The 14,968-nt window shown below is 38.6% G+C and overlaps 1 protein-coding gene across 1 annotated transcript in view; it reads right to left on the bottom strand.

Annotated features, from left to right (window-relative positions):
* gtf2f2b (general transcription factor IIF, polypeptide 2b) overlaps nucleotides 1-8,878 on the bottom strand; it is a 37,939-nt gene extending 29,061 nt beyond the window's left edge. Inside the window, exons 1-4 of the mRNA XM_018701679.2 lie at nucleotides 8,693-8,878; nucleotides 8,256-8,329; nucleotides 7,840-7,858; nucleotides 7,332-7,476 (exon numbers count right to left, since the gene is read on the bottom strand). Of these exons, the coding sequence (XP_018557195.1) occupies nucleotides 7,332-7,476; nucleotides 7,840-7,858; nucleotides 8,256-8,329; nucleotides 8,693-8,758 (304 nt within the window). The 5' untranslated portion in view covers nucleotides 8,759-8,878. The remainder of the gene's footprint in view (nucleotides 1-7,331; nucleotides 7,477-7,839; nucleotides 7,859-8,255; nucleotides 8,330-8,692) is intronic.
* Between the last annotated feature and the right edge of the window lie 6,090 nt (nucleotides 8,879-14,968).

Raw genomic sequence — 14,968 nt, 5'->3', positions numbered from 1 at the left:
CAACAGGAGAGAGCTGACAGCTTCAACCAGCTCTGACAGACATTATGCCCAAGAGGCTCGAGCTCTCCGACAGCAGGAACTCTGAAGCCGCCCATTGGATTAACGTGGGCAGAACACAGCCTTAACTCTCCTAACAAAACACCAAGACTGCTTCCTTGACGTCAGCCGTGGAAACGGCCCAAACACACAGCTTTTAGCGCACAACCTGCAGTACAGCGAGACGGACTGAGGAAAGCTGGAGATGAATGCCAACAATTGTGAATGAAGTGGGATATAGTCCTGACAGCATGTGTTGTTAGTGTCATCTGGCTATAAAGTCATGCTTTTCAAGAGGTTTCCAGTGAAGAGATATTACTCTTTAAACCCTCAGCGATTCATGAGCCACACTTTTGGAATGAACCTACAAAGCTAAGCCAGCCACACTCCTTCAATAAAACACCTACAACTGTCTGCCCAGGATCCAACCAACAGCCCGCACAGTTCCACCGTTTTTATTGCATGCCGCTACAACACAACAGGGATTTCAAATAATAACACAGCACGACAACAGCAGTTTATCCCTCTCACACAAACAGTAATGAATGTCTGCTTCTCACATTTAGCCTGCTTCCAGACCTCTGAATCACAGCCTCCCCAAATATAAAAAGAAGCCTGGTGTTATTGTCATGAATGTCTGTTTCCTGTTCGGAGTAACAGCCGAGCCGATCAGAGTACGTCAGCGAGACTGAAGTGGTGACTTTATACAGCTGTGACTGATCAGACAGAGGGAACATATCTTAAATATAGAGCTGCAAAGTACATTTACCATGTCTCAAAGTTTCCTTACTGATGCTTACGTCTCAGTGTTGTCAGAGCAAACAAAGGAGTGTCCTGAATAACATTTCAACACTGCATACATGCTAGGGACATCTATTTCTATCATTTCAACTTATAATTTCAACTGTCGGTTTAATATGGCAAACAGCTCTAGAAACTACAATACCCATGAGCCTTGGCCACTGTTGCTATGGAGAAGGCGCCAGTCAGAAGTGCAAATCAGAGCTTCAGGGAATTTAAATATAATCTATCACTGCATTTTGGAACAACACACAAAGCCATAGTTCAAATTCATGCAAAACTGACCCAGAATCTGAAAGTGAATTTCCTCAGGCTACAGACATGGCCTGTGTCATCTTTAAAGGCCCTGATTTTTTTTTTTCAACTAGTTTCTGATTATGAGTGATAAAGTCACAAATAAGACCTATTGGCAGTTGGTGGGTGTTAAATAACAGCTGAGGATGTAGATTTCTAAATTTTAACATTGATTGTAATTTATTTAGTCATTAGCAGCATACGTAATTATCATATTAAGCTCAGGGATTCAATGTTTCTGACCAAAATGCAACTTGGGAGACGTAGTTAACTTCTTTATATGTCTCTACACACAGACTTGTATCTTTTCAATCAAAGAATCAGATATTTTCTAATTGTATGACAAGAAGAGTTGACTCACTTTGATGAATTGATTATCTTTGAGAGAACTGACAAATGTGTTCACATGCAGGTGTGAAGAAAACATAGAAAAAATGTATTTTATTAAGTATAATTTCTTTATGTTTTGTTATAAGATTGGTCCCAAAAATCTGTTGACAGTTGTAGAATTTCAAGTGAATATGTAAAGTCAAAGTGCATATTCAAAGTTTTAATATAATTCACAAGTACAGTAATTCCTGGAATCTATAGAGGTTTATAAACTGACAAAATGAATGCAGACATACTGCTCTGTGTTTTTTTTTTTTTTCAGCAATTTCGAAAGATTCAAAGACTGCAAAGTTTTAATGAAAAGCTTTACAGAGGCAGCTGAAAGAAAGTCATATTGTAACAGAGCAGTACATCACATCTGGCTTTCTGTTCTCCTCTGCACGCTTCTGTGGCAACTAAGCCTGTTGCTTAGCAACCTCTTAATCAATACCTGGTCCTTGCCCGAACAAAGCAGAACAACGAGAGGGGAAATAATGGAGGAATATTTAGCTAGCAGCCTTGCAGTACAAAAGCCATGTCAGACACCATTCGTGTATGTATCAATCAGTGACAGTCACCATTAGCAACCTCTCGCTATTAATGGCTCATTGTGTTCGTATATGGTGGTGGAGGAATTTATTATACAGACTCTGAAATGTTTGGATTATATGAGACATTGCGTGGCTGGCTGGATTACATACTTCCTAACAAATGGACACAGACAGAGCCCCTAGCCCATTTTAAGATGGTAAGAGGGAGTAGATGCTTGTGCTCTGTTTAGTCACACAACAACCCTTGTGACTTTCTGTGAACTGTGCATCACTGCCATACTTTTTTTTTTAAAATATATGATTATGTGATACTTTCTATATCCAAATCACATCTTCAAAATGATTTTGATGGTACACTGACTTGTACCCTGCGCTCCAAACACCTGTTCTTGCGGTATGAAACTTGAGTTGAGCAGATATGATCTCCTGTGAGAAGTGTAGCACTATGCGGAGACAATGAGGATCCTAACACTGGTGGAACATATTCACATGTTAGGTAACTCACTCGCTGCCTATTGCCATGGCCTGAGTCGTCACGCCTGCCATCTTTCCCAGTTGCTAGTCAGTCAGTGTAAAACTGGCTCTTACTGAAGGTTCAGATGTTTTTGGTCAGCCAGATTAGATGATGATTTTGTGTTTGTTGTCTGTTAGCCTCTAAGGATATGCTGCTTCTAGTACCTCTAACTGCTCAGACTCAGAGCCCAGCAGAATTTAATACATCAGCACCCTGTAATTACCACTTGTGGCTGCAGAGGCTGCTGTTGCCACTGCTTAGCAAAAGTTACACAGTGATGCTACAAACTAATACTAGCATCAGTATATTTTCAGCTGTAAGTTTTTGGTTAAAATGCTAACATTAACATGTTAGCACATTTGCAGTAATCTCTCTCACAGCTGAGGCTGATGGGAATTTGGACATATAGAGGTATCCTGTCATGAAATTGACAAGTTGAAAAGGATTCAATCTTTGTGAACCATGAATGTCTGTACAAAAATTTCAAGGCACTCCATTTTATAGTTAAAGTAATTTGCTGCTTTCTCTGCCTTTTTCCAGTTTACTGCTGAATTTCTTATTTCTATTATCCACTTAATGCCTTAATTTCTAACTAAATGTTCTTTATGTCGCCTCATATTGCTTTTACCTCCACCTTAAGAATATAAGACCACAATAACAATGATGCAGTAATAATGCAACTAGTGGTTGATAGTAAGAGACCTGTAATAACAGTAGTGCTGATGTAGTACTTAAGTGGTATTGTATTAATACTGTAGTATACTGTGATCATGATTTCACTTTGTGATACTGTTACTCAGACAACTAGGACGCCATGTACATGAAAAAATCTATATGAATAGCCAGTAATGTCTGACCTCAAACATATCTGATGTCTTCACTAATCTTCTATGTCAAATATTAAAAGTTAAGTTTAAAAAGGAGCGAAATTTCCCACATGTAACAAATATTTCAAAAAGTGGATCTGCTCTGTCCGAGGTGTCAAGAATTGTTAAAATGTGAGTAGATGTGAGGCAAAAAGTACGAGGGTGAGAGTGCAAGTGTAGATCAAACCAGAGCAAGAGTGGACGTGCATATGCAGGTGCAGTGTGATTGGATAGCGCTGTGTGTGCATGTGTGTGTGCGTGTGTATAAAAGAGCGAGACTGCGAGAAAGTGAGTGGGAGACCGGTGTCATACAGTACACCTTCCTGTGGGCGAGTGGGGGTGGAGCTGAGCGTCAGTCAGGTAAATAGAGACTACACACCACCACATCTCTGAGGACATTATCCTACTTCTTATTTCCAGTGCACTTTCACAGTCAAGCCAGCCATCTGGCGAACTGACACGTTTAAGATAAATAAAAACCCCAAGAGGTTTCTACGCCTCCTGAATGCCATGTTTCCACATTCACAAACACAAGAATGCAACACTGATGATCCTTCCTGACACTAACATACAAAGATTTAGTTGTTTTACTTGAGTCTAAATGTATTTTTTAAATAATTAAACAGGATTTTTGCCGAAAAAATTCAGTTCAGAGCGAGTGTTGCTGTTTTGCAAGGTAATAAAAGACTGACATAATAGAAAAAAAAAAAACTTGAAAAAAGAGAAAAATCCATTATCACATGTAGGAGGTATTAATGCACATGCAAGTGTGGGTGCATTAAGTACACGAGGGCGGTGATAGAATAAACCTTGTGGCTGTCAGGTGTACCCTGATGAAGAGCAAGCATTATTTCAATTTTCATTACAGTTTAGGTGCACAGTTTACAGACAATGACAGAGATGCAGTTGAGGATAATAATCTGTGTCGTGGCAGTAACATGCAGAAATTCAAATTTCCTACCAGGGACCTGTCAGTACAAATTAAGAAAGCAACGTGGACTCCCTATTACCCTCCTCAGTAATACCTTTTGACACCTCACTCAACGAGACTGTCTCACATGCTAATATCCAGACATATAGAGAGACTCCAGTCTGCAGCTGTAGCTCCTCCCACTTCTCTGCTAAACCTCCACAGAAAATATCCATTAAAACAAAGCTGAATCTCATTCGAGAGTCGATCATCCATGTGCACTGTCCTACTTTTCCCCTTTCCCTTCACTCTGTAGACCAGCTGATCAGCACTACATGTTTATAAATGCCCTTTAAAGTGGCTACAATCAATATTTTTGCGACAATCTGAACAAAGTTCTATGTAATGCTGAACCTCTAGAGAACTATCACCTGAATCTGCAGCTCCGATCAGCTTTGGTTTTGAGGAGTATGATTTCAATGATTCGTACCAAATTCCACTTAAACTAAACTCATCTGAAGTGTTGTTAGTGAATCTACTACACTAACATCTCTTGAATCTAAAACTACTTTTCCTCTGTACACCGCTACACGAACCTCCATCAAAACATTTAAAAGGATTATATAATAATCTCCGATTCAAAATGCTGGAGGATATATTTGTTTGTTGAGAACACACACACAGTTGTACAGGACCTGGGAAATGATTAATTTCTGTGGGTTGAAAAAAGAAAACAAATACAGAAAGTGCAAGTTTTAATATTTTTCTCTTTTTTCTTGTTTTCACTTGTTTACTACATCTGCGATAATATTAGGTCAGAGTTATACCATACTTATACATACATACCATACAGACCAAAGCAACATGCTCAAATGTATTTTCTCCTCTACCAAGCGCTCCGCTGCTAACAGAGGTTAATCCAATTGATGTGTTCCTACATTTGCCTGGATCTTGTTTAACTGTCTGCTCAGCTGCTTAATGAGACAATTATTGAAATGTTTCCTGTTTGTCCTGGCTGTTTCTCATAAACTAAATCAGTGTGTTTGTGGTCATGACAGGTTCCCTTTGCTCCTTGTGCAGACAGCTTCACAGTGATATCCATCTACGTTTCTTTCCCTTCTCACTATAGAAGTTCAAGTAGGATGAAGTTCACATGCCTGGAGATCTATCGTGAGACTCACACCTGGACTGAAACCCTTAAATGCTGGCTTCAGTTTGTGATCTCCTTCAACACCTGAAGACATGCACCCTTGACTGCACCACTTCACAAAATGACTATTGTATGAAATGGACTCCATTTGTGCTCAAGATCTGATTCACCACAAAAACCGGTTATCTCGGCCTGGAAGTGAATTGAGATGCATGACTACACTGGGGAAAGGCATGTAAATCTGTAGGAATCTATAGGCATTAAGATTTGTTTCCAGTGCCTCCTTCCTGCCAACCACAGCAGCCAAACTGATATTTAAACAAAACCCTCGGGGTAGGAAAACAGTTCATTAAACTGTGAGAAAAATCTACTGTCAAATAACACAAGAGCAGCCATGTTTAAGACACTACTTTAAAATCTGTCATTTTTGCAGTTTGCTTTCTTAAAAGTTCAGAATAGACTGATCATATCACACAAACCACCGAGAAACTTTCCTGATTTTCCTGTAGAACATGTCATATTTTAGCTGCTCAATAAAAGTCCTGTCACCCTTGGTGCAGTGACACTTAAAACCCTTTCCCCCCCCACTCCAAACTGCACTAGAAAACTGCTGACTGCTCCATTTAGACTAGCACTTTCCACTCGGGATAGAGTTTTGGCAACTCAAAATTTGTGCATTAAGCTAATTTGGCAGCGATTGGGGTGTGCTCAAAACATGCTCGTTTCTGTGCCATTAACACTCAATTACAAACACCCTCAGAGGCGTTTCAAAAATACCTTGAGAAACAGTAATTTCATTGTTTCTAAGCAGCAGCACCCTGGGAGGTACAGGATTGCTCTTGACATTTTGCTGATTTGAACGTCATGCCTCCTGCTATTTAAGTTTTCACCGAGTTACACAGAGGAACATTTTTATCTCTGATTTTATTCCATTTCAATTCCATTTTCCGCCACATTTTCTCTTTTGATTTCCCTGGGTATTGTCTTGAAACATTAATTAAATCAAGGTCATTATCTACTTTTATTAGTCTGTTGTATGAAAGTGATCAAATGAAGCTATCCCATTAAAAGTAACACCCTAATCTATTGTTAGACACTGAGCCATACTGTTGCAGCTATTTTTAAGCTCTGCGTCTGATGCAAATCCCTCTGGCTCAGAGAACAGCATGACACATCATGGCTGGCAGCAAACGTCCTCCATAAATCAGAAGCCACTCTGAGTATTCTCACGAATTTCACAGTTCAATCAACATAAAATCTATCAAAACCAGCTTTCCCCCAAAGCAAGGAAACCTAAGAAACTAGAAGAACTAAGGCAACCTGTAATGTCATGTCACTACTCTGAGTAAATTCCCTGCAAGTTTTGTTTTTCTCTGTTACCACTCAGTTTCATGGCTACATTTATTTACAGCTTCCAGAAAATTCTTTAAATGTTATTTTTGCTGGTTTCAGCTTGATTCACACCAACTCAATGTGGAAAATTAACCGTAGATATAACACAGTGCAAGAAAGTCACCCACTCTCTGCACTTTTAAGTTTTAGATTCAAGACAAGCTTTTTCTATTTTGTTCCTCTGACCCTGGGAAAAACAGCAACATCCTCATTATGAATCATTGTTTTTTATTACAAGCAGATAATGTTTTCTTCTCTTTTTTTCCTCTGCAGGTCCTTGCAGTAAAAGTTGCAGATCATATCTAGGTTATGGACTTTTGTTAAACTCGCACAGCCCTGTGGACGGGTACAGGAATCACCTGCACTGTTCGAATTTATTTCAGCTTGAAACCCCCGCACCTCATGACATTGTGTAGTGAGGGCTGGAACAGCTGAGGTGCAGACTAACCTGTGTCACTCTGGCTGAAGACAGCCATGGTCTGTCCACCCACGGTGTGCATAGTGAAGGGATGATCCCTCGGGACCTGCAGCGATCCATCCTTCTCCCCCACAGCGCCCAGGGCACTGAGCTCTGCATTCAGGCTGAAACATACCTGAAAAACACAGCTGAGTCAAGACCCGGCTGACTAGACAACCTACTCGCTGATTTATAAGATAAGGTCAAATATGATATGATGAAACTTTATTGATCCCTGTGAGGGAAGTTGTTTCAGTGCAGCAGCAAACAGTGATACAACAAAGAAGAAAAGAAGAAACAGGAAAATGATGTATGAAAGTATAACAGTATTGAAAGGTGACTCAACAAGTGCATGCTGTTTTTGTTGAGTCACCAAATAAGTGAGAAGGGCTTAAAAGATTATCACAGTTAGAAGTGAATGTTTCAATCACTGCCACTATCCCAGGTTGTACAGGTTTACTGTACTGTGTCTGTGCAGTATTACATGAAGCTGTCTCACCTCTGTTTTGCCTTGCTTCCTGCCAGGTGCATGAGAGGACAGAAAAGAGACGGCATCACTGACTCTATTTAGTGTTGCGACTAAAAACTGAATTTATTTTTCTGATTAACTGATGAATCATTTTGTCCATAAAATGTCAGAAAGCAGCGAAACATACAGCCGAAGGCAACATCTTCAGATGGCTTCTTCTGTCCAATCAACAGCTTCAAAACTCAAATATATTCAGCTTACTATAAAGAGAAGTATCAAACACTCACATCTGAGAAGCTGAAACCAACACGTTTGATTTTTTTTACTTCAAAAAGACTGAAACTAATCAATTAATGGACTAATTGTTGCAGCTGTACTACTGATAATCATAAGGACAGATCAATAAAATGTATTTAAGGCCTCTTGATGAAGGTTAGGTTACATACTTTCCAATGGTAATCTTTCCAACTTCTCCTTTTTCTGTGGCCTTGTCCCATTGCTGAGATAAATATTTGGGAACCTGGTGATGGAAATTTAAAGGTCACTTGAATCATAAAGTTACATACACACAAAATAAAATTAACGAAACAACCATAAGGCCTCTTTTTTACTTCTATGAGGATGAATTATAAATTTGTTTGTTAATTCAGTTTAGTTAAATTGCTGGCTAACTTTGCTTCAGTTCACAGGTTGACAAACTTATTCCTTTAAAATAGAATTTATTATTTGAAATGGACGAGTGCAACCGTTTGTAAAATCACCATTTTAACTAGACTGACATAAAACGCTTCTTCGCTTAATCTGAGTAAAAATCACCACACATCACCTGTGAACCCCGCTGAGTTACGTGAGTCTTAATTTGATCATTTGTGCGTGAACAAACCTTGACAAGCCACACGCCTTGGTTCTGTTTGACTCCGGTTAGTTTGACCTCCGTTTTATCTGACATTGTGGCGATGTTTCCGAAGCTCCGAGACGGAGAAGAGCCGGCAGAGATACCTGCTGACCACAAATGCTTCAAATTAGTCTGGGGCACTTAATTTAGCAGAACAGCCACAAAATTAAACTTCCTATCTCGACTTTCACAATAAAACTCCGAACAACAACAGGTGTGAGGACGAAGGTAATTTGCAACTCACAACAGCTTAATTAATCTACAAAACATTGAATTTAAGACTTAATTTATCACTGAGCTGCAGGATTTTTATAAAGAAAAAGTAAATAATGACGAGACAAACACAAATGTCTCAGGTGTGTGGTTTCGTGAGCTGCAGGCTACTAATTAAAATTACATGACATCTCACTAACTGTGTGATAATCAGTTTGTGGTAATATAATCAGCTGTATTAGTTGTAATGTAATATAATCACTTTTGAGAATATCAACATGTCACATTAACTGGCATAAGTTAAGGAGGATCCTCCTTAATTAACTGAACTTTAGGTCTCTTGTTGTTAAAATCTAAGACCTTCATTATGTGAGCTAATAATGTGCTTATATTGTGCCTTTAGTTAATGTAGTTGCCATTAAATAAAATGAGCACACAGCAGATTTGGTCCATGTATTACTCTAACAGAGAAATGCTGCACACTCTGCAAAGAGAGGGGAAGGAACAAAAGTTTAAAAGGACATCAACAGGTCATTTTTGCCTTAAAGCCCTTTTCAGGTCATGATGGGGGAAAATTAATTGGTCTTGTGACTCTATCTGCAGCTGCTGCCGGCATCTAACAAAATACTCTTCTCATAATTTGGGTTTAAAAAGGCTACACACTGAGGTCATATCGCCACAAGAGCTCAACACAACTTCTGACCTTTTAAGTCCAGAGCTTTTGAATCACCACCCACATCTCTGATTTGTTCCACACAGTGAAATACCATTGTGATTCAATCTGATTATCGGGCTGCTTAAGTCCAGAGTCAAGCATGGTTATGAATACATAACATGCCCATAGTCCAGGGGGCTTTGTTGAAGGACAAGTTCATTTCATCATTAACATTTAAAGTAGCAAACTACAAGCTTGGAGAGAGGAAACTGTATGCCATCTCACTCTGTGAGGGTCTGCAATTACATTTCCTGCATCTCACTTTAGACATTTATATTTAAATGTTCACCTAAAATGTTAATCCACAATTAAAATGAGGTCACAAAAAAGAGTGCTTACTCACTCACCAAAATGATTAATGAGGCAGTGGATTTGGACTGATCCAACAAATTAGCAAGTCAATTTGAATTTAAGATTTACTGGCAATAATAAAATATTGATGAAAAAAAAGGATATTTATATTTTTGATGACATTGCACACAACAACACAAAATTTAGAGGTGTTAATACACTTCTGACTTCATCTCTAATGTATATTTTCTATGAGTCACAAATAAAATTAAGATTAATCACATTTCATTTGCCTGTTTATACTCTTGTCCTTTGTCAGCAAATATAATTTGAAAAATGTATGCATATGTATGTATTTTAATGAAATGACTTTTAACCTTTTTTGGCTTCCTATGTTATTTTTAACAGACTGGTAGCGTCACCATGTGGATCGACAGAAAGCCTGCACTCTTACTATCCAGCTGGTCCTGCTGGATAGTACTGTGAAGTGACCTCTAATCATTATCTGATAATATAATGTGTAAAAATGAGAAAAACTTACCATGTATGCTTTTTGTGTGCTTTTTTCACCCACATTTTAATAATTTTCTTGTTTCAATATGTTTCATAACCTCTATCTCCACAGGAGGGCAGTATTCCTCTTTCCAGTGTGTAACAGCCAAGAGAAAAAGGTGAAGGTTGGAACAAGAGTTAAGAGATTAACAATTTATGATATGATGGTAACATTATACGTTTGAATTTTAAGCATCCTATAATTACAAATACAAATGAAGACCACTAAATGTTTCTTTATGACTGACTTTTATCATGCAGAAAAACATTAAAGAAAGCCAGATAGCCTCAAAAAATTTTATTAGGTTATTTCTTCTTCTAGTATTTCATTGTTTGCCACTAAAAAAACAAATTTGTTGGTTTTTCATTAAAATGAGGTTTTACAAATAACATTTAAAGAGTCTTCTGTGACTCACTGCTGTTACAGATGATATGCACTACACTAATTATTTCACTAAATAAATTATGCATGTTGAGGTTGAGACCCGAGTAAATCAACATTAGCTTTCAAGGTCATTAACATGAATCATTGGAGTGTGACTCAAATGGAATCAGTGCATTTGCAAATGGCACTGCATCAGTTTGCCTATTACAAAAATAAAAAGAGAGTAAATAAAACATCACTGAATATATGTAAACATACACATTCCTTTATAGTTAATATCAGGTGAAAGTTAACATGTGCTTGTGGTAAACATTTGTTGGATTCAAATGTCAAGACTGAAAGGAAGGAAAGTCAGAGTCATTTTAAAATTAAATTCCATGTAATGCTCATCTTTAAATAGTTTGATTTACATTACATATCCAGGACACTGGGCCTGTTTTGCCCTTGGCAAACACTTAAAAGCTCATCTGTTGACTCATTTAATCCTATCCTTTGTGTGTCTAATGAATGAAAAAATTCTGCAGTAGCAAAGAGATGTTTGTAAAGCATAGAAGAAACACAGTTTATCTTAAAAGCAGCATTTGGAGTTTAGTGGTGGATTGGGCAGCATCATGGAGTATTGTCTTTTACCACTGCAGCTGATTTGTATGTACTGCCACCCTGTGGATGCCTATGAGAACTAAACATGGCACCGCTGTATAAATGATGAAATGATGAATGAATGAAAAATAAGAAAAAAATGACTTTTGCTTCAATTTCTTTTCTTTTTTAAAGTTTTTCACAAACATTTTGTCATTTATTTTTAATTATGGCTGTTTTTATACCTTGTGTCTTCTAAATTAGGTGAAATATGAAAATAAAACAAAGATACAGGTTATAGTATGAGGTATGTGGTTTCAATAAGATGGATGCATGTCATTTCAAACCATTCTGTCAGAGGTGTCAATTTCCTTCTATGCTCCTTTGCCATAAAAATGTGGTGATAAACACTGTACTGTGTACTTACTTTTGATATATCTGTGTTGAGGAGGATGATGTTAGCAGCTTAATTGGTTATCTAGGACTATTTTTTCCAGTATTTTGGTCCAGAACAACATGACCAAGACCATGACCATGGACCTGGCAGACCAAACCTCTGCCAGGATCATGTGCAGTTGTTAGCATTGTTGCCTCACAGCAAGAAGTGAGGTTCTAACCTGCCAGATGAACTCCACACAGTCTTTCTGTGTGGTAGTCTCCCCCTGTCTGTGTGGGTTTCCTCCAGGTACTCCAGCCTGTAGGTGTCAGGGTGAGCATGAATGACCGTTTGTCTCAATGTGTCAGCCCTGTGATCAACTGGTAACCTGTCCAGGCTGTACTTCAATGTCGGGTAGGATTAGCTCCAACCTCCTGTGACCCTTAAAAGGATAAGGAGTATAGCTAAAGGATGGATGGATGTATGACCTTTGCCCTCAATCATCAGGGTAAAGGGTCCAGCATGCTCCCCAGAAACTGTTCCTGACACTGACCTTTCATCTAGCACCACACTCAGGTCAAAGTGTCAGTTTTACATGCAAGATATCTCACATTGCCTTGAAATTTGCTGAGCATCATAACTCCACTACGAGTAAGCTGATAAAAACAGCAAAAATCACTTTAAGGCTAACAGATTTTAGGAGTCAATATAAACTTTTAGTCTTGGTGTTTGTGCAGTTTTAAGATTCTCAAAGCAATGGTCAAGTAGAGCTGGTGTTCAGCTGATTTAGTTTGTGTTGGTGTAAAGTCTGCACACTCAGCACAGAACACAATTGGCTGAAAGTGAACGCTTACTAAGACCTCCATGTAGAAATCCTGTACATGTGTTGTCCTTGGCAGCAAAGATTTTTGGCAGTTGGCGCTGGTCTACGGATGTGGCAGCAATATAACTTCCTGCTCCCCATAGGGATCTCTCAGCGGTGTGACCTAGAACAAACCGGCCATATCTCTGCAACACAAAGATTTCACTCAGAGAAAACTCTGAGTCCTCTCTGTCAGCCGACCGGCCATCAGCACTTTCACATAAAGCTCAACGCAGAGAAAACTCTGATCTACATCAAGACATCAGGCCTCCAAAGTGTCCCAGCTGCTCTTCTGGCTGCAGTTTATCAGCATCATTGAAATGTGTTGAAAGTGTGTGTGTGTGTGTGTGAGAGAGAGAGAGAGAGAACGAGAGAGTACACTCAGGGAGACAATGAATCCTAAGCCTAGCTTCATCTTATTACCCAAGTTTGAAACTCTGTGAAACTCTATCAGTCAAAATATCAGTCCTCTGCTGGTTGAAAGATTCAGAAATCCCTTTTCATCTGGGATAAAATGAACTTGGCACTGACTGGCTGAAGGTTTTGGCTTTCCTCTCAAGGTCACCCTTGTTTTGAGGTAGGCATTTTTGTCCACAGTCTGGGTATATGCTCAGGACAAGACTAGGGTAATAAATCTGCCACAGAATGAAATGCCAGAGCACTGATTTATACTGAAGTGTATCTGTCAACAAACTGCAACCTTTAGATATTAAAAGACAAACTCTCAGTGATGTTATCATAGTATTTTGATAGTCTGATAAACAAACGTCTCTCTAATATGGGAATTTCTCCAGGACCTGACATGATTTGGCATTAGTGTGACATAAAACATAATTCTTATTGTCATAATCTCTACAGTAAGTGCTCATAGTGCACTGAGGGCCTGTTGCCATGGTAGCTCCTGGTTGGCAGATGCAGTCTTTGAAATAGGAAGCCAGGAAGAAAAGGAAAATTTCCAATAAAAAAAGAGTGATTGTGGAAAGGGATTTAAGACCTACTGATTAAGGTTTCCTGTTAAAATACAACTAATTCTATTGAACCAGTAAATAGTTTTCATCCATTATCCAATACCCATTGGCCAGCAAATGTTACCCAACTCTGCCTTTTCCACCTTTTCTGGTTCATACATATAAACTGTTTGCAAAACCAGCATAGCGACTGGTTTGGTTCTCATGTACATGAAGTGATTTTCCAGTCAAGAGGAAGGGGAGATCAGTCGATTTCATGCTTATTATCTTACTTCTGATTCACAATGCACCACACCCACTGTTTAATGTAAGGTAATGTTGTTTATTAGAACAGGGACGGTGCACAATAAAACATTATCCTTATAGAAAACAAGTAGAGATGCCTTGTACCAGGTTTATAGCAATAGCAAATTTCCATCTGTAGTCGATGAGCAGGTAGATAGAGCAATACATTTTATATGTTTGACAAAAGACAGGATGGAGATTCAAGCTATTTATTAAAGAATCTTTATAAATCAGAATGTCATAAAAGATCTGTCAGATAATTTCATTTATGGCACAATTTCCTGTAAACTCTAGACTTTAGTTGCAGTTATCTCATTAAGAGCAAACCACCTCTGTGATCTACATTGTGTTTATTAGCAAGTACAAGTCACTTTCTGGGGGAGCTGGATGTTTGTTGTTATTGAGTAAGTGAATTTAAAAAGTCAGCTTCTAATTATGTGTGTTTCTCTGTAAGGCTGAATTCTCCACAGGATTTATGGGGCCCCTTCCCCTGGAAACTCAATGAATATTGTTTTTTATGCTCACTTGACTATTGAAGTGTGGTTCCCTCAGGTGGAGGAGCTTCATCTTTGAAGCACTTTTTGTGAGGTGTAAAGTCATCTGGCAGGTTTCAGGTCAAGCTGCTGGAGCACACTGATGTACACGTATGCTCTTCTGCCCTGTAGTCCGTCTCTAATCAGGCAGCAGTAGCACACCACTGCTGCCACCTCAGCTTTAGATAACAGCTGCCAACTTTACATTTGTTATATAGAATACGTATACACCACATATTCAATATTGTGGATGTAGATGTACATGAAACTTTGAAGGATGACGTGTCTACTGTTTCAGTATTTAACAAATACACTGATTGGACTGATGGGGGTGCTATAATCCAGGCTCTTTTTTTCAGCATATCATAATTTACAAAAAAGAAAGGACAGTTATTAACAGAACATTGCTGGGACTCTTAATAGAAACTCATTGTTGTGGGAGATATCTAACACTTAGGCACTGATACTTGTTTGATATATTTCTAATTAATAGGATTAATATTAT

This window comes from Lates calcarifer, linkage group LG1 (genome assembly GCF_001640805.2).
Source record: "Lates calcarifer isolate ASB-BC8 linkage group LG1, TLL_Latcal_v3, whole genome shotgun sequence".
In the NCBI taxonomy this organism is placed as follows: domain Eukaryota; kingdom Metazoa; phylum Chordata; class Actinopteri; family Centropomidae; genus Lates; species Lates calcarifer.
The sequence above is the reverse complement of the archived record's forward strand: the minus strand, read 5'-3'. Positions and strand labels throughout refer to the sequence as shown.